The sequence below is a fragment of the Mercenaria mercenaria genome, chromosome 3 (genome assembly GCF_021730395.1).
Source record: "Mercenaria mercenaria strain notata chromosome 3, MADL_Memer_1, whole genome shotgun sequence".
Classification (NCBI taxonomy): Eukaryota; Metazoa; Mollusca; class Bivalvia; order Venerida; family Veneridae; genus Mercenaria; species Mercenaria mercenaria.
In genome coordinates this window covers 69,283,467-69,302,873 of record NC_069363.1, presented here as the reverse complement: position 1 = coordinate 69,302,873, position 19,407 = coordinate 69,283,467, and the positions used below count along the sequence as shown (strand labels likewise).

At 38.3% G+C, this 19,407-nt stretch overlaps 1 protein-coding gene across 2 annotated transcripts in view; it reads left to right on the top strand.

Moving 5' to 3' along the window:
• The window catches only part of LOC123524457 (uncharacterized), a 229,434-nt gene that overhangs the window by 171,435 nt on the left and 38,592 nt on the right, over positions 1–19,407 (top strand). For both annotated transcript variants that reach the window (XM_053538851.1, XM_045302666.2), the window contains one exon: positions 3,985–4,201. In XM_053538851.1, the coding sequence (XP_053394826.1) occupies positions 3,985–4,201 (217 nt within the window). The remainder of the gene's footprint in view (positions 1–3,984; positions 4,202–19,407) is intronic.

Below are 19,407 nucleotides of genomic sequence, written 5' to 3'. Positions count from 1 at the left end.
AAATTTTGGTTAAAGTTTTACATGCAAGTTACTTTCTCCAAAACTAATGGAGATATTGATTTGAAACTTCACATGTGTCTTCGGGGTTATAAAACTAGTTGATAGCATCAAGTCCCATAACTCTGACTTTCATTTTTGCCATATTATGCCCCCTTTTGGACTTAGCAAATTCTGGTTAAAGTTATGCATGCAAGTACATATAGCTATTACTAAAAGGCATATAGATTTGAAACTTATTTTTTCTTTTTCTAGATCAATTACTAACCTCATTGGATCAAGTCCCATAACTCTTACATGTATTTTGAGCAAATTATTCCCCTTTTTGGACTTAGAAAATCCTTGTTAAAGTTTTGCGTGCAAGTACATACAGCAATTATTAAAAGGCACATAGATTTGAAACTTATTTTTTCTTTTTCTAGATCAACTACCAACCTCACTGGGTCAAGTCCCATAACTCTGGCATGTATTTTGGGCAAATTATGCCCCTTTTGGAATTTGAAAATTCTGGTTAAAGTTTTACATGCGAGTTTCTATCTCCAAAACTAATGCAGATATTGAATTGAAGCTTCACATGTGCCTTCGGGGTTATAAAACTAGTTGATAGCAGCAAGTCCCATAACTGATATGCATTTTGGTCAAATTATGCCCCCTTTTAAACTTAAAACTCTTTTGATATTTAACCTTTTTGGGTAATATTTTCCTGCTTCTGGGACAATATTTCGAATAGTCAAGCTTGGCTGTCTTACGGACAGCTCTTGTTTTTGAGGCTATACCCCATTAAGAAACATTTGAATGATTTCCCCTTATTGGTGATAAATGTACCAGTGGGGGGCACACCCTGTGTCCTACAGACACATTCTAGTTACTCTTTTCTTGATAATTCTTTTGCACACCTGGCTAATCTTTACAGCGATTACCTGTAGTGTATTGAAACGGGTAAAAATTCCATTGCCTCAAAACCTGGCCAATCTTTACAGCGATTGCATGCAGCGTTATGAGACAGGTGCCTTGTTTTGCAGGTTTAAAACAGGACGCAAGATTTAATGTATCTTCAGAAAATAGTCATTTTACAACGTTGAAATGAATCCCAAGTCTGTTTTTGTTTTTAGCTCCTCTGAACGAAAGGCTCATGGTGAGCTTTGTGACCGCTCAATGTCCGTCATGTGTCCGTCAATATTTTCTAAAAAAATCTTCTTCTTGAAAACCACTGGGCAGAATTACACCAAACTTCACAGGAATGATCCTTTGGAGGCCCCCTTTCAAAATTGTTCAAAGGTGCAGAACTCTGGTTGCCATGGCTACCGAAAGGAAAATCTTTAAAAATCTTCTTGTCCAAAACTGCAAGGCGTAGAGCCTTGATATTTGGCATGTGACATTATCTAATAGTCCTCTATGAAGATTGTAGAAATTGTGCCCCTGGGGTGAAAAGAGGCCCCGCCCCGGGGGGTCCCAAGTTTTACATAGACTTATATAGGAAAAAACTTTGAAAATCTTCTTGTCTGAAACTGCAAGACCTAGGCTTTTGATATTTTGTATGAAGCATTGCCTTGTGGTCGTCTACCAAGATGGTTAAACTTATGCCCCTGGGGTGAAAAGAGGCCCTGCTCTGGGGGGTCTCAAGTTACACATAGACTTATATAGGAAAAAATTAAAAAATCTTTTTGTCTGAAAGTTAAAGGCTTAGACCTTTGATATTTGATATGTAGCATTGCCTAGTGGATCTCTAACAAGATTGTTCAGATTATGCCCCTGGGGTGAAAAGAGGCCCTGCCCTGGGGTTCATTTGTTAATGAGTTTTATAGGAATAAATACTTCAAATCATATTTCCTAGACATTACCTGATGACCCCAAGCAATTAGGAGTCACTTGACTGTGACTTTGACCTACTGACCTTCTTTCTTGTTATTGGCTCACCTGAGCAATGCTCAGGTGAGTTTTTCTGATCACTCGATGTCCGGCGTATGTCTGTCGTCTGTCTGTCCATCAACATTTAGCTTGTGTATGCGATAGAGGCTGTATTTTTCAACTGATCTTCATGAAATTTGGTCAGAATGATTACCTTGATGAAATCTAGGCCAAGTTCAAAAATGGGTCATCTGGGGTCAAAAACTAGGTCACTAGGTCAAATCAAAGAAAAACCTTTTGTATGCGATAGAGGCTGTATTTTTCAATTAATCTTCATGAATTTTGGGCAGAATGATTACCTTGATGAAATCTAGGCCGAGTTCGAAAATGGGTCATCTGGGGTCAAAAACTAGGTCACTAGGTCAAATCAAAGAAAAACCTTGTGTATGCGATAGAGGCTGTATTTTTCAATTAATTTTCATGAATTTTGGTCAGAATGATTACCTTGATGAAATCTAGGCCGAGTTCGAAAATTGGTCATCTGGGGTCAAAAACTAGGTCACTAGGTCAAATCAAAGAAAAACCTTGTGTATGCGATAGAGGCTGTATTTTTCAATTAATCTTCATGAAATTTAGTCAGAATGATAACCTTGATGAAATCTAGGCCGAATTTGAAAATGGGTCATCTGGGGTCAAAAACTAGGTCACTAGGTCAAATCAAAGAAAAACCTTGTGTATGCGATAGAGGCTGTATTTTTCAGTTGATCTTCATGAAATTCAGTCAGAATGGTTGCCTTGATAAAATCTTGGTGAAGTTTGAATATGGGTCATCTTGGGTGAAAAATTAGGTCACTAGGTCAAATCAAAGAAAAACCTTGTATATGTGATAGAGGCTGTATTTTTCAATTGATCTTTATGAAATTTGGTCAGAATTATTGCCTTGATAAAATCTAGGTTGAGTCTGGTTATTGGTCATCTGTGGTCAAAAACTAGGTCACTAGGTCAAATCAAAGAAAAACCTTGTGTATGCAATAGAGGCTGTATTTTTCAATTGATCTTCATGAAATTTGGTCAGAATGATTGCCTTGATGAAATCTAGGTCAAGTTTGAATATGGGTCATCTGGGGTCAAAAACTAGGTCACTAGGTCAAATCAAAGGAAAACCTTGTGTATGTGATAGAGGCTGTATTTTTCAATTGATCTTCATGAAATTTGGTCAGAATGATTGCCTTGATAAAATCTAGGTCAAGTTAGAATATGGGTCGTCTGGGGTTAAAAACTAGGTCACTAGGTCAAATAAAAAAAAAATACTTGTGTTTGCTCCAATTTTACTGATACTTAGTCAGAGTATTTTTTTCCATGCAATCACTAGGTCTATGTTTACACTGTTATGGTGTATTATGGTGTGTTTCTCAGGTGAGCGACCTAGGGCCATCTTGGCCCTCTTGTTTTTTAAGATACAGCCATGAAATTTGGATGACATGTACAGTTTTGCACACCAATCTTAAAACTGACTTTCAGTGACCATGAATGTGACCTACTGACCTACTTTCTAATATTTTAGCATCAGTTTGCCATTTGAAACGTGGCTCATATTACTCAGGTTAGCCATTCAGGGTCATCATGACCCTTTTGTTTGTTTTTCAGCACTGATCCTTTTAATAAACCCTGTTACAGGTTTTGCATTCTACATATTTAAGCTGCATAAATGTGTAAAAAATGTGGTTTCTACCATTACAGTGTCTTAAAATATTGACCGAGTGGGGCTTACATATGTTAAAGGGTTTGCAAATGATGCAAAATGCGCGACAGTGTGCTAAAGGGCCTAAATTTGCTGTAATGGCTTTTGCAGCCATATAGTATTTGATACAAAATATCTTCAGCAACAATAAATTTTGGATTCCATGATGAATCTGTCAGATCCAATCATAGTTTCCGGAGTTACGGCCCCTGATTGACCCCTGAAAGACCCAAAATTTGTTAATTTTTACCTTGTGAACACGGTGGAAGTGACATATTATATTTGATTTTAACCACACTTAGCAGTTGTGCGTAAGTATGCTTAAAATCAAATATAAAATGGTCACAATATTTTATTTACTCATAATTATATGTCTGTAAAATTCCTTTTTTTAACAGTTAGGGATAGAAGTCCTTGAAACCCTTCTAGAGGAAGATGATGAGAACGTTAATGTCTGGTATTTAATTGGCTTGGCTAATCATCACCTGGGTGAGGAAGGGCAAGACAATGCACGCTCTTATTTCAATAAAGCAAAGAAAGTGTACAACAAAACTAAATGTAAGGATGAGGAGCTTCTCAAACATATTGAAGAACTGCTGGATTCAATAGGAACAGGTATGTACGAGTTCCCCTAGAAATCTGGTTTGTGTTCACAGTCGTTCCTTTATATCTAATTTGTCTAATACATGTATATGCCATTGGATGATTTTGAAATAACTTTGCTTGAAAAATATGTTGTCAAATGATGCAGACATACTTAATTTATATTTTCCTTTTCTTTTGAAAATTAATTGCCAATCAATAACTTGAGATATTGTAATAGTGCTCATGATCACTTCCCACTGAACATGTTGGTTGTTATTTTAGATTTCATATTTCACCATGTTAAGTGTCTGAACACTGTTAGCTTGACTCTTTGAAATCTTTCAAATAGTAGAATTTTTGTAATCCCCCTTTCTTTGGCATCAGTGTCACGAAAGTTTTGCATGTAAGCAGGTTTATCAACAAGTACTAGGCCAAATGCTTTCAAAGGGTTTACACAAATATATGTCTTTAGCATCATGAGATGACCTCCCAGGACAAGTTACATAACTCTAGTTTTTATTTTTTCAAAATTATACCCCGTTTAGCTCAACTGAACTTTGTTCAGGATGCGCTATTAGTATAGTTGGATGGTATGGTGTCCGTCATCTTGTTCATTATTTTCCTATTACACCTCAGCAGTGGATGGACTAGCCTAGTAGATTGATGATTAATTTGTTCAGTACTCAAATTTCTGGATTTATTTATTTTTAGCTCACCTGAGCCAAAGGCTTATGGTGAGCTTTTGTGACCGCTCAATGTCCAACATTTCTAAAAAAATCTTCTTGAAAACCACTAGGCAGAATTACACCAAACTTCACAGGAATGATCCTTGGGTGGCCCCCTTTCAGAATTGTTCAAAGAATTGAATTCAATGCAGAACTCTGGTTGCCATGGCAACCGAAAGGAAAAACTTTAAAAATCTTCTTGTCCAAAACCACAGGGCCTAGGGCTTTGATATCTGGTGTGTAGCATCATCTAGTGGTCCTCTACCAAAAATGTTCAAATTATGCCCCTAGGGTCAAATATTGCCCCGCCCTGGGGGTCACATGGTTTATATAGACTTATATAGGGAAAACTTTGAAAATCTTCTTGTACAAAAGCACAGGGCCTAGGGCTTTGATATCTGGTGTGTAGCATCATCTAGTGGTCCTCTACCAAATTGTTCAAATTATCCCCCTATGGGCAAATTTGGCCCCGCCCCGGGGGTCACATGGTTTATATAGACTTATATAGGGAAAACTTTGAAAATCTTCTTGTACAAAACCACAGGGCCTAGGGCTTTAATATTTGGTATGTTGCATCATCTAGTGGTCCTCTACCAAAATTGTTCAAAGTACCCCCCTAGGGTCAAATATGGCCCCGCCCCGGGGGTCACATGGTTTATATAGACTTATATAGGGAAAACTTTGAAAATCTTCTTGTACAAAACCACACGGCCAATGACTTTAATATTTGGTTTGTAGCATCATCTTGTGGTCCTCTACCAAAATTGTTCAAATTACCCCCCTAGGTTCAAATATGGCCCTGGCCCGGGGTTCTCAAGTTTTACATAGACTTATATAGGAGAAAAAGTTTAAAAATCTTCTTCTCTGAAACCACAACACTTAGACCTTTTATATTTGGTTTGTAGCATTGTCTTATGGTCCTCAACCAAAATTGTTCAAATTGTACCCCTGGGGTGAAAAGAGGCCCTGTCCTGGGGGTCCCAAGTTTTATATAGACATACAGGAAAAAAACTTAAAAAATCTTCTTGTCTGAAACCATACGACCTAGGCTTTTGATATTTTGTATGATGCTTTGTCTAGTAGTCCTCTACCAAAATTGTTCAAATTATGCCCCTAGGTTCAAATATTGCCCCGCCCTGGGGGTCACATGGTTTATATAGACTTATATAGGGAAAACTTTGAAAATCTTCTTGTACAAAACCACAGGGCCTAGGGCTTTGATATCTGGTGTGTAGCATCATCTAGTGGTCCTCTACCAAATTTTTCAAATTATTCCCCTAGGGTCAAATATGGCCCCGCCCTGGGGGTCACATGGTTTATATAGACTTATATAGGGAAAACTTTGAAAATCTTCTTGTACAAAACCACAGGGCCTAGGGCTTTGATATCTGGTGTGTAGCATCATCTAGTGGTCCTCTACCAAATTGTTCAAATTATCCCCCTATGGGCAAATTTGGCCCCGCCCCGGGGGTCACATGGTTTATATAGACTTATATAGGGAAAACTTTGAAAATCTTCTTGTACAAAACCACAGGGCCTAGGGCTTTAATATTTGGTCTGTAGCATCATCTAGTGGTCCTCTACCAAAATTGTTCAAATCCCCCCCCTAGGGTCAAATATGGCCTGCCCCGGGGGTCACATGGTTTATATAGACTTATATAGGGAAAACTTTGAAAATCTTCTTGTACAAAACCACACGGCCTATGGCTTTAATATTTGGTTTGTAGCATCATCTAGTGGTCCTCTACCAAAATTGTTCAAATTACCCCCCTAGGTTCAAATATGGCCCTGGCCCGGGGGTCTCAAGTTTTACATAGATTTATATAGGAGAAAAAGTTTAAAAATCTTCTTCTCTGAAACCACAACGCTTAGACCTTTTATATTTGGTTTGTAGCATTGTCTTATGGTCCTCAACCAAAATTGTTCAAATTGTACCCCTGGGGTGAAAAGAGGCCCTGCCCTGGGGGTCCCAAGTTTTATATTGACATATAGGAAAAAAACTTAAAAAATCTTCTTGTCTGAAACCATATGACCTAGGCTTTTGATATTTTGTATGATACATTGTCTAGTAGTCCTCTACCAAAATTGTTCAAATTATGCCCCTAGGTTCAAATATTGCCCCGCCCTGGGGGTCACATGGTTTATATAGACTTATATAGGGAAAACTTTGAAAATCTTCTTGTACAAAACCACAGGGCCTAGGGCTTTGATATCTGGTGTGTAGCATCATCTAGTGGTCCTTTACCAAATTATTCAAATTATCCCCCTATGGGCAAATTTGGCCCCGCCCCGGGGGTCACATGGTTTATATAGACTTATATAGGGAAAACTTTGAAAATCTTCTTGTACAAAACCACAGGGCCTAGGGCTTTAATATTTGGTCTGTAGCATCATCTAGTGGTCCTCTACCAAAATTGTTCAAATTACCCCCCTAGGGTCAAATATGGCCTGCCCCGGGGGTCACATGGTTTATATAGACTTATATAGGGAAAACTTTGAAAATCTTCTTGTACAAAACCACACGGCCTATGGCTTTAATATTTGGTTTGTAGCATCATCTAGTGGTCCTCTACCAAAATTGTTCAAATTACCCCCCTAGGTTCAAATATGGCCCTGGCCCGGGGGTCTCAAGTTTTACATAGACTTATATAGGAGAAAAAGTTTAAAAATCTTCTTCTCTGAAACCACAACACTTAGACCTTTTATATTTGGTTTGTAGCATTGTCTTATGGTCCTCAACCAAAATTGTTCAAATTGTACCCCTGGGGTGAAAAGAGGCCCTGCCCTGGGGGTCCCAAGTTTTATATAGACATACAGGAAAAAAACTTAAAAAATCTTCTTGTCTGAAACCATACGACCTAGGCTTTTGATATTTTGTATGATGCATTGTCTAGTAGTCCTCTACCAAAATTGTTCAAAATATGCCCCTAGGGTTAAAAAAGGCCCTGCCCTGGGGTCACTTAGTTATTATGTGAGTCATATAGGAAAAAATACTTAAAAAATCATCTGATCCTATTTCCTAGACTGTCTAATTATAAATACCTGATGACCCCAAGTAATATGATGTCACTTGACTCTGACCTTGACCTACTGACCTATTTTCCTGTTTTTTAAGATACAGCCACAAGGCCTAGGGCTTTGATATTTGGTATGTAGCAGCATCTAGTGGTCTTCTACCAAGATCTTTCAAATTATTTCCCTAGTGTCAAATATGGCCCCGCCCCGGGGTTTACGTTGTTTATATAGACTTACATGGGTGAAAGTTTTCCGGAATACACTGGATTTTCCATCTCGGCCGAGATCATTTTTCCAAATCGTCTAAATCCGGGTCGAAATTTGGTGGGGTGTGGGGGGGGGAGAGGGTAGGTTGTCATCATTCAACAAAGCTTGAAAAATCAGCATCATTCAACAAAACAATCCCCATACCCTCAAGTGTCCAAAATTGCTCCAGCACAAGTTCATCTGATACACGTGAAGTAATACCATTCATAATATGACTTATAAGACGTGGTGTACGGTTTAGTACCGGTCTGGACAGGAGATAGCCAAGCTTAGATTTAACAGCTGTCGGTCCATTGCCACATATTATGTGGTCTTCTACGATCTGTCAATAGTAATCAGTGATGATTAACATTGATACATTGAACACTTCATCTTCATCTGTAGTGATGTGTGCAAATTTCAAGCCCCTTAAATATCTGTACTTTGAAACCTGTTTTACCAAACTAGTGTTCGTAATAGCTTCAATAATGGGAACAATCAGCACTTTTATTGAAGGTCATCTGTGATGAGTTGGACGTTTGTCTAGTCTAAATGCATGATCTTGTTGTCTTGGTTACCAAACAAAGACAGGTGAATCTTCTCGTTTCTTATGACAGGATGTTGAAGTCGGTTGACCCCTATAGATTTTGAGGTCAGTAGGCCAAGTTCATAGTGACCCAGAACAGTTAAACCGTTATAATAATTACTTGAGATCGCTTGGGCCTAGGATCACGAAACTTAATAGGGAGGTTAATTATGATTAGCAGATAACCCCTATTGAGGTCAATAGGTCAAAGGTCATGGTCACATTGACCCAGAACAGAACTTTTCTTTGTCAGATGACTAGAGAATGCTTTGGTCTAAGATCATGTTTGATACGGAGGTCATTTAAATGACCCATAATTATTGATTTGAGGTCAGTACGTCAAACACACCAGTGCATAGTGGCCAAATAATTTCTGTTACTTATGCAGTTACTGAATGCATCAAGGGGGGAATTTCGTGTTCTACGAGCTCTTGTTAGTCACATGATATGACACATGGTGTATATTTTTGCCGAAGTTTTCCATGAATTATGTCCCTTTAATACTTATTAAATATTTTGATATACTTTATCTCTGTTATTACTAAATCCATTTGACACAGACTTGAGCTTTTTCCCAATATCTGCATCTGCATCATAAAACACTCCAGTGACAGCTCCAGCTTCCTCAGATGTGCTGTATTTCACTTTTCAGCATAATACAGTAATAGTCGAGCTGGCTGTCTCCTGTGACAGCTCTTGTTTATCTTGAAGTTTGTTTTAATGGATATTTATTTTTTCGGACATTACAGCTGAATATAGAAAAAACATTTAACTTTAATGGACTTAAATGATGTTCATCAAACTTGGTCTGAAGCAAGGTCAGACGGACAAGGTTTTCTTCAGGTTAGCGACTTCTCTTAATAACTTATAGTTTTGCATGTAAGCAGGTTTCTCAGAAACTACTGGGCCAAATCCTTTCAAACTTCATACATGAGTTTTGCATCATGAGGTGGCCTGATGTTTCAGGTTAAATAATACTAACTTTTATTTGTCCCCTACTGGTTGAAAACCAGTTTCAGGGACTATAGGAATGCGCTTTTCCGTCATTCCGTCCGTCCGTCTGTCCGAGCTCACATTTACAATAGGTAACTGTACTTTTTATACGCCCGTTTGAAAAACGGGACGTATTATAGGAACGCCCCTGGCGGGTGGGCGGGCGGCGTCCACAGACCTTGCCCGGAGCATATCTTCTACATGCATGAAGGGATTTTGATGAAACTTGGCACAGTTGTTTACCATCATGAGACGGAGTGTCATGCGCAAGAACCAGGTCCCTAGGTCTAAGGTCAAGGTCACACTTAGAGGTCAAAGGTCAAATTCAAGAATGACTTTGTCCGGAGCATATCTTCTTCATGCATAGAGGGATTTTGATGAAAGTTGGCACAATTGTTCATCATCATGAGAAGGAGTGTCATGCGCAAGAACCAGGTCCCTAGGTCTAAGCTCAAGGTCACACTTAGAGGTCAAAGGATACAAGAATGAAAACTTTGTCCGGAGCATTTCTTCTTCATGCATAGAGGGATTTTGATATAACTTGGCACAAACGTTCACCACCATGAGGCGGAGTGTCATACGCAAGAACCAGGTCTCTAGGTCTAAGGTCAAGGTCACACTTAGAGGTCAAAGGATACAAGAATGAAAACCTTGTCCGGAGCATTTCTTCTTCATGCATAGAGGGATTTTGATATAACTTGGCACAAATGTTCACCACCACGAGACGTAGTGTCATGCGCAAAAACCAGGTCCCTAGGTCTAAGGTCAAGGTCACACTTAGAGGCCAAAGGTCAGATACAAGAAAGACTTTGTCCGAAGCATTTCTTCTTCATGCATGGAGGGATTTTGATGTAACTTGACACAATTATACACCATCATGAGACGAAGTGTCATGCGCAGTTCCCTTCTTTAGAATTACTTCCCTTTGTTGTTACTATAAATAGCTTATATTGTAACTTTTTCATTACTAGTCGTAGGGAAAAATCGAGACCACTTTTCTGCAGTACAGCCTGCATGCTACATCCAATTTTGAGGTGTATTTTGACCAGTCTCTACCTGGTAAAGATTTTTGTGAGGACTTACAATTTTTATACGGCCGTTTGAAAAATGGTACGTATTATGGGAACGCCCCTGGCGGGCGGATGGGCAGGTGGGCGGGCAGCGTCCACAGACTTTGTCCGGAGCATATCTTCTACATGCATGGAGGGATTTTGATGAAACTTGGCACAATTGTTCACCATCATGAGACAAAGTGTCATGCGCAAGAACCAGGTCCATAGGTCTAAGGTCAAGGTCACACTTAGAGGTCAAAGGTCAAATTCAAGTATGACTTTGTCTGGAGCATATCTTCTTCATGCATAGAGGGATTTTGATGAAAGTTGGCACAATTGTTCATCATCATGAGACGGAGTGTCATGCACAAGAACCAGGTCCCTAGGTCTAAGGTCAAGGGCACACTTAGAGGTCAAAGGATATAAGAATGAAAACTTTGTCCGGAGCATATCTTCTTCATGCATAGAGGGATTTTGATGAAAGTTGGCACAATTGTTCATCATCATGAGACGGGGTGTCATGCGCAAGAACCAGGTCCCTAGGTCTAAGGTCAAGGTCACACTTAGAGGTCAAAGGATACAAGAATGAAAACTTTGTCCGGAGCATTTCTTCTTCATGCATGGAGGGATTTTGATATAACTTGGCACAAATGTTCACCACCACAAGACGGAGTGTCATGCGCAAGAACCAGGTCCCTAGGTCTAAGGTCAAGGTCACACTTAGAGGCCAAAGGTCAGATACAAGAATGACTGTCCGAAGCATTTCATCTTCATGCATGGAGGGATTTTGATGTAACTTGGCACAATTATACACCATCATGAGACGAAGTGTCATGCGCAGTTCCCTTCTTTAGAATTACTTCCCTTTGTTGTTACTATAAATAGCTTATATTGTAACTTTTTCATTACTAGATGTAGGGAAAAATCGAGACCACTTTCCTGTAGTACAACATGCATCCAATTTTGAGGTGTATTTTGACCAATCTCTACCTGGTAAGGAATTTTGTGTGGACAATTTTTTTTTTTGTTGGAATTTTTTTTTTCTTCTTTTTTTAAGATTAACTTCCCTTAGTTGTTACTATAAATAACTTATATTGTAACTTTTTTATAATTGACCATAGGGAAAAACCAAGACCACTTTTCTGTGGTACAACATAGTTGTTACTTTCTAATTTTAGGTGTATTTTAAGGTATCTCTACCTGGTAAGGAGTTTTTTTGTGGACTTAGAAAAACAAAAGAATTACAATGATTACTATACAACCACAAAATTAAAATTACATCTGCAAGGTGCTAGAGTAAAGAAATTTGCTGTGACGGGCGTATATTGTGACATTCTTGCACTCTTGTTTTTTAGCTTACCTGTCACAAAGTGACAAGGTGAGCTTTTGTGATCACGCAGCGTCCGTCGTCCAGCGTGCGTGCCTGCGTAAACTTTTGCTTGTGACCACTCTAGAGGTCACATTTTTCATGGGATCTTTATGAAAATTGGTCAGAATGTTCACCTTGATGATATCTAGGTCAAGTTCAAAACTGGGTCATGTGCCATCAAAAACTAGGTCAGTAGGTCTAAAAATAGAAAAACCTTGTGACCTCTCTAGAGGCCATATATTTCATGAGATCTTCATGAAAATTGGTCAGAATGTTCATCTTGATGATATCTAGGTCAAGTTCGAAACTGGGTCACATGCCATCAAAAACTAGGTCAGTAGGTCTAAAAATAGAAAAATCTTGTGACCTCTCTAGAGGCCATATATTTCACAAGATCTTCATGAAAATTGGTCAGAACGTTCGCCTTGATGATTTCTAGGTCAAGTTCGAAACTGGGTCACGTGCCGTCAAAAACTAGGTCAGTAGGTCAAATAATAGAAAAACCTTGTGACCTCTCTAAAGGCTATATTTTTCATGGGATCTCCATAAAAATTGGTCAGAATGTTCATCATGATGATATCTAGGTCAAGTTCGAAAGTGGGTCATGTGCGGTCAAAAAGTAGGTCAGTAGGTCAAATAATGAAAAAACGTTTTGACCTCTCTAGAGGCCATATTTTTCATGGGATCTGTATGAAAGATGGTCTGAATGTTTATCTTGATGATATATAGGTCAAGTTTGAAACTGGGTCAGCTGCAATCAAAAACTAGGTCAGTAGGTCAAATAATAGAAAAACCTTGTGACCTCTCTAGAGGCCATATTTTTCATGGGATCTGTATGAAAGTTGGTCTGAATGTTCATCTTGATGATATCTAGGTCAAGTTTGAAAGTGGGTCACGTGCCCTCAAAAACTAGGTCAGTAGGTCAAATAATGGAAAAAACCTTGTGACCTCTCTAAAGGCTATATTTTTCATGGGATCTCCATAAAAATTGGTCAGAATATTCATCTTGATGATATCTAGGTCAAGTTCGAAAGTGGGTCATGTGCGGTCAAAAAGTAGGCCAGTAGGTCAAATTATGAAAAAACGTTTTGACCTCTCTAGAGGCCATATTTTTCATGGGATCTGTATGAAAGTTGGTCTTAATGTTTATCTTGATGATATATAGGTCAAGTTTGAAACTGGGTCAGCTGCACTCAAAAACTAGGTCAGTAGAACTTGAAATAGAAAAACCGTGTGACCTCTCTAGAGGCCATATCCTTGAATGGATCTTTATGAAAATTGGTCAGAATGTTCACCTTGATGATATCTAGATCAAGTTTGAAACTGGGTCACGTGCCATATAAAACTAGGTCAGTAGGTCAAATAATAAAAAAACCTTGTGACCTCTCTAGAGGCCATACTTTTCATGGGATCTGTATGAAAGTTGGTCTGAATGTTCATCTTAATGATATCTAGGTCAAGTTTGAAACTGGGTCAACTGCGGTCAAAAACTAGGTCAGTAGGTCTAAAATTAGAAAAGTCTTTTGACCTCTCTAGAGGCCGTATTTTTCAATTGATCTTCATGAAGATTGATCCAAATGTTCACCTTGATGATATCTAGGTCAGTTTCGAAACTGGGTCACATGAGGTAAAAAACTAGGCCAGAAGGTATAAAAATAGAAAAACCTTGTGACCTCTCTAGAGGCCATATTTTTCATGAGATCTTCATGAAAGTTAGTGAGAATGTTCACCTTGATGATATCTAGGTAAAGTTCAAAACAGGGTCACGTACCTTCAAAAACTAGGTCAATAGGTCAAATAATAGAAAAACCTTGTGACCTCTCTAGAGACCATATTTTTCAATGGATCTTTATGAAAATTGGTCAGAATTTTTATCTTGATAATATCTAGGTCAAGTTCAAAACTGGGTCAAATGAGCTCAAAAACTAGGTCACTATGTCAAATAATAGAAAAAACGACGTCATACTCAAAACTGGGTCATGTGGGAAAAGGTGAGCGATTCAGGACCATCATGGTCCTCTTGTTTTATTTTTATTTTTATTTTTTTTTAAGATTAACTTCCCTTAGTTGTTACTATAAATAACTTATATTGTAACTTTTTTATAATTGACCGTAGGGAAAAACCAAGACCACTTTTCTGTGGTACAACATAGATGTTACTTTCCAATTTTAGGTGTATTTTAAGGTATCTCTACCTGGTAAGGAGTTTTTTTTGTGGACTTAGAACAACAAAACACTTAGTTATTACTAAACAACCACAAAATTAAAATTCCATTTGCAAATACAGGTGCTAGAGTAAAGAAATTTGCTGTGACGGGCGTATATTGTGACATTCTTGCACTCTTGTTCTTTGATGTCATTCATTCCGTAAGGCTTTTATGTGGCTATTTTTCTCTTATGTGGCTAAAAGAACAATAGAGAGAACAAAAGAGTAGCCAAATAAGTATCCATATGTAGGAACATCTGTCTGTCCGTCCGTCCGCAATTTCGTGTCCGGTCCATAACTCTGTCATCCATGAAGGGATTTCAATATTACTTGGAACAAATGTTCCCCATGATGAGACGACGTGTCATGCGCAAAACCTAGACCCCTAGCTTAAATGTCAAGGTCACAATTGGAGGTCAAAGGTCAACAGGGCTTTTTTCCTGTCTGGTCCATAACTCTGCCGTCCAGGAAGGGATTTTAATATTACTTGGCAAAAATGTACCTCATAATAAGACAATGTGTCATGCACAACTTTCAGATCCCTAGCTTAAAGGTCAAGGTCACACTTAGCAGTCAAATGTTAACATAGCATGAACAGGGTCTGTTTCGTGTCCGGTCCATAAGTCTGACATTCATGAATGGATTTTAATATTACTTGGCGCAAATGTTCCCCATGATGAGACAAAGTGTCATGCACAGATCCAGGACCCTTAGCTCAAAGGTCAAGGTCACAATTGGAGGTCAAAGGCCAATAAGGTTTTTTTCCTGTCCGATCCAGAACTCTGTCATCCATCAAGGGATTACAATATTGCTTGGCATAAATGTTCCCCATGATGAGGTGACGTGTCATGCGCAAAACCCAGTACCCTAGCTTAAAGGTCAAGGTCACACTTTGAGATCAAAGGACAGTAGGATTTTTTCCTGTCCAGTCTATAACTTTGTCATGCAAAACAGGATTTAGATATCAGTTGGCACAAATATTCCCCTGGATGAGACAACATGTTATGCGCAAAACGCAAGCCCAGGGTCTAATGTCAAGGTCACACTTAGAGACCAAAGGTCAGACACGACAATGACTTTGTCTGGAGCATTTCTTCTTCATGCATGGAGGGATTTTGATGTAATTTGGCACAAATGTACACCAACATAAGACGGATTGTCATGCGCAAGAACCAGGTCCGTAGGTCTAAGGTCAAGGTCATATTTAGAGGTCAAAGGTCAAATTCAAGAATGACTTTGTCCAGAGCATTTTTTCTTCATGCATTGAGGGGTTTTGATGTAACTTGGACCAAATGTTCACCACCATGAGGCACCCTTGTTTTTAGAATTACGTCCCTTTGTTTTACTATAAATAGATTTTATTGTAACTTTTTTATTATTGGCGGTAGAGAAAAATCGAGACCACTTTTCTGTGGTACAACATGCATGTTACATCCAATTTTTAGGTGTATTTTGACCTATCTCTACCTGGTTAAGAGTTTCTTGTGGACTTATATTATATAGATTACATTTTTTTTTTTTTTTTTTTTTTAAGATTAATTTCCCTTTGTTGGTACTATAAATAACTTATATGATAACTTTTTTATAATTGGCAGAAACATTTCAATATGAAGACTGTGGGTTTTTATATATGAACATTTTAATCCAAGTGTGTTATAACATATTGTATATATAGTACAATATTGTTTATACATCATTGACAGATATCAGTTCATTATGTTATACTGCAGTATAGAAAATTAGGTGCCTTCCAGTAGGGGACTTTGTATTGCATGGCAATACTTCATTCACTTGTTTTATGAAAATTACGCCCTTTTTGAGACAGTTTTGCATATAAGGAATTACTTAACCAAATGTTTTCAGATTCTCCACATACCTTTGGATGACTTCACATGGCAAGTTTCATAAGTCTGACATTCTAGCAAAATTATGCCTCTTTTTTCAAATTAATAAATTTTGCTAAAGCTTTTGAATGTACCCTAGTATTATGTGGAAGAGTTAAGCGTGTTGTCATTAAACAGCTCTTCAAGGAAATGAATTAATATAAGTTTTCTATGAAAGCTTGTTTTCAAATCCTTTGCATTATTTTGATTATATTTGATTTGACATATTGTATGTATGTGATTTATGTACAGGATATATTTAACAAGTAAATGAAGTATAGCCATGCAATACAAAGTCCCCTACTGGTAGGCACCTAATTTTTTCTACTGCAGTATAACATAATGAACTGGTATCTGTCAATGATGTATAAACAATATTGTACTATATATACAATATGTTATAACAAAACACTTGGATTAAAATTAAAATTGTATAAAAACCTACAGTTGTTTTCGTATGGATTTTTTTTGGCCTTTTATAAAAAAGTTATCATACAAGTTATTTATAGTATTATAGTAACAACAAAGGGAAATTGATAAAAAAAATTCTATTATAAGTCCACACAAAACTCTTTACCAGGTAGAGATAGGTCAAAATATACATAAAATTTTTATGTAACATGCATGTTGTACCACACAAAAGTGGTCTCGATTTCTCGAAGTAATAAAAAAGTAACATTATAATCTATTTATAGTAAAAACAAAGGGACGTACTTCTAAAATCAAGGGAGCCTCATGGTGGTGAACATTTGTGCAAAGTTACATCAAAATCCCTCCAAGCATGAAGAAGAATTGCTCCGGACAAAGTTATTCTTAAATTTGACCTTTGGCCTCCAAGTATGACCTTGACCTTAGACCTAGGGACCTGGTTCTTGCACATGACAATCCGTCCCATGTTGGTGAACAATTATGCCAAAATTACATCAAAATCCCTCCATGCATGAAGAAGAAATGCTCAGGACAAAGTCATTTTTGTACCCCCCGACAACAAAGTTGTAAGGGGGGGTAAACTGGTTTCAGGTTGTCTGTCTGTCTGTCTGTCTGTCTGTCCGTCTGGTCGTCTGTCCGTAGACGCAATTTTGTGTGCACCATCTCTCCTTATCCCCTTGACAGAATTTAATGAAACTTCACACAAGTGATCAGTACCAACAGTAGTTGTGCATGGGGCATGTTAGGTTCTTTAAGAAAAAAAATTTGCAGAGTTATGGGACTTTGTTTTTTTGTTACTATACTATATACATAGACACAATCTTGTGCGCACCATCTCTCCTCATCCCCTTGACACAATTTAATGAAACTTCACACAAGTGATCAGTACCAACAGTAGTTGTGCATGGGGCATGTTAGGTTCTTTTAGAAAAAAAATTTGCAGAGTTATGGGACTTTGTTTTTTTGTTACTATACTATATACATAGACACAATCTTGTGCGCACCATCTCTCCTCATCCCCTTGACACAATTTAATGAAACTTCACACAACTGATCAGTAACAACAGTAGTTGTGCATGGGGCATGTTAGGTTCTTTCAGAAAAAAAATTTGCAGAGTTATGGGACTTTGTTTTTTTGTTACTATACTATATACATAGACACACTCTTGTGCACACCATCTCTCCTCATCCCCTTGACACAATTTAATGAAACTTCACACAACTGATCAGTAACAACAGTAGTTGTGCATGGGGCATGTTAGGTTCTTTCAGCGACAAAAATTGCAGAGTTATGGGACTTTGTTTCTTGTTAACATACTATGTACATACAGCCTGCATATGCAATCTTGTGCGTGCCTAATCTACCAAACCCTTGCACACAATTTAATGAAACTTCACACAAGTGATCAGTACCAACCCTAGTTGTGCATGGTGCATGTTATATTCTTTTAGATAAATATTCTGCATAGTTATGGGACTTTGTTTTTTGTTACTATACTGTATACATACAGTCCACATAATTATGCAGTCTTGTGTGTGTCAAATTCAATGTACTGTGTCAGTGCATGCGGGGGGTACATTCATCACCTTTAGTGATAGCTCTAGTTGTATCTGACCTTTGGCCTCTAAGTGTGACCTTGACCTTAGACCTAGGGCCCGGTTTTTGCACATGACATGTTTTCTCATCCAAGGGGATTTTTGTACCAACTGATATTTAAATCCTGTCTTGCATGACAAAGTTATAGACCGGACAGGAAAAAAATCCTACTGACCTTTGATCTCCAAGTATGACCTTGACCTTCAAGCTAGGGTTCAGGGTGTTGTGCATGACACATCATCTCATCATGGGGAACATTTAAGCCAAGTAATATTTAATTGCCTTGATGGATGACAGAGTTCTGGACTGGACAGGAAAAAATTCCTATTAACGTTTGACCTCTAATTGTGACCTTGACCTTTGAGCTAGGGGTCTGGGTTTTGCACATGACACGTCGTCTCATCATGGGGAACATTTGTGCCAAGTAATATTAAAATCCCTTCATGGATGGCAGAGTTATGGACTGGACAGGAAAAAGCCCTGTTGACCTTTGACCCCCAATTGTGACCTTGACCTTTGAGCCAGGGGTCCGGCTTTTGTGTATGACACGTCGTCTCATCATGGGGAACATTTGTGCCAAGTGATATTAAAATACCTTAATGAATGACAGAGTTATAGACTGGACACGAAACAGACCCTGTTCATGCCATGTTAACATTTGACTGCTAAGTGTGACCTTGACCTTTGAGCTAAGGGTCTGAAAGTTGTGCTTGACACATCGTCTTATTATGAGGTACATTTGTGCAAAGTAATATTAAAATCCCTTCATGGATGGGAGAGTTATGGACCGGACAGGATAAAAGCCCTGTTGACCTTTGACCTCCAACAGTGACCTTGATCTTTGAGCTAGGGGTCTAGGTTTTGCGCATGACATGTCGTCTCATCATGGGGAACATTTGTGCCAAGTAATATTAAAATCCCTTCATGGATGACAGTTATGGACCGGACACGAAAATGCGGATGGACGCACAGACTGATGGATGGAAGGACTGACGGAATGATGGAAAAGCGCATTCCTTTAGTCCCCGAAACTGGTTTTCAACCAGTAGGGGACTAATAAATACTGTTTAAACCAAACAGCTCTTGTTAGCTCACCTAAGCAAGAAGTGCTCAAGGTGAGCTATTGTGACCTGTC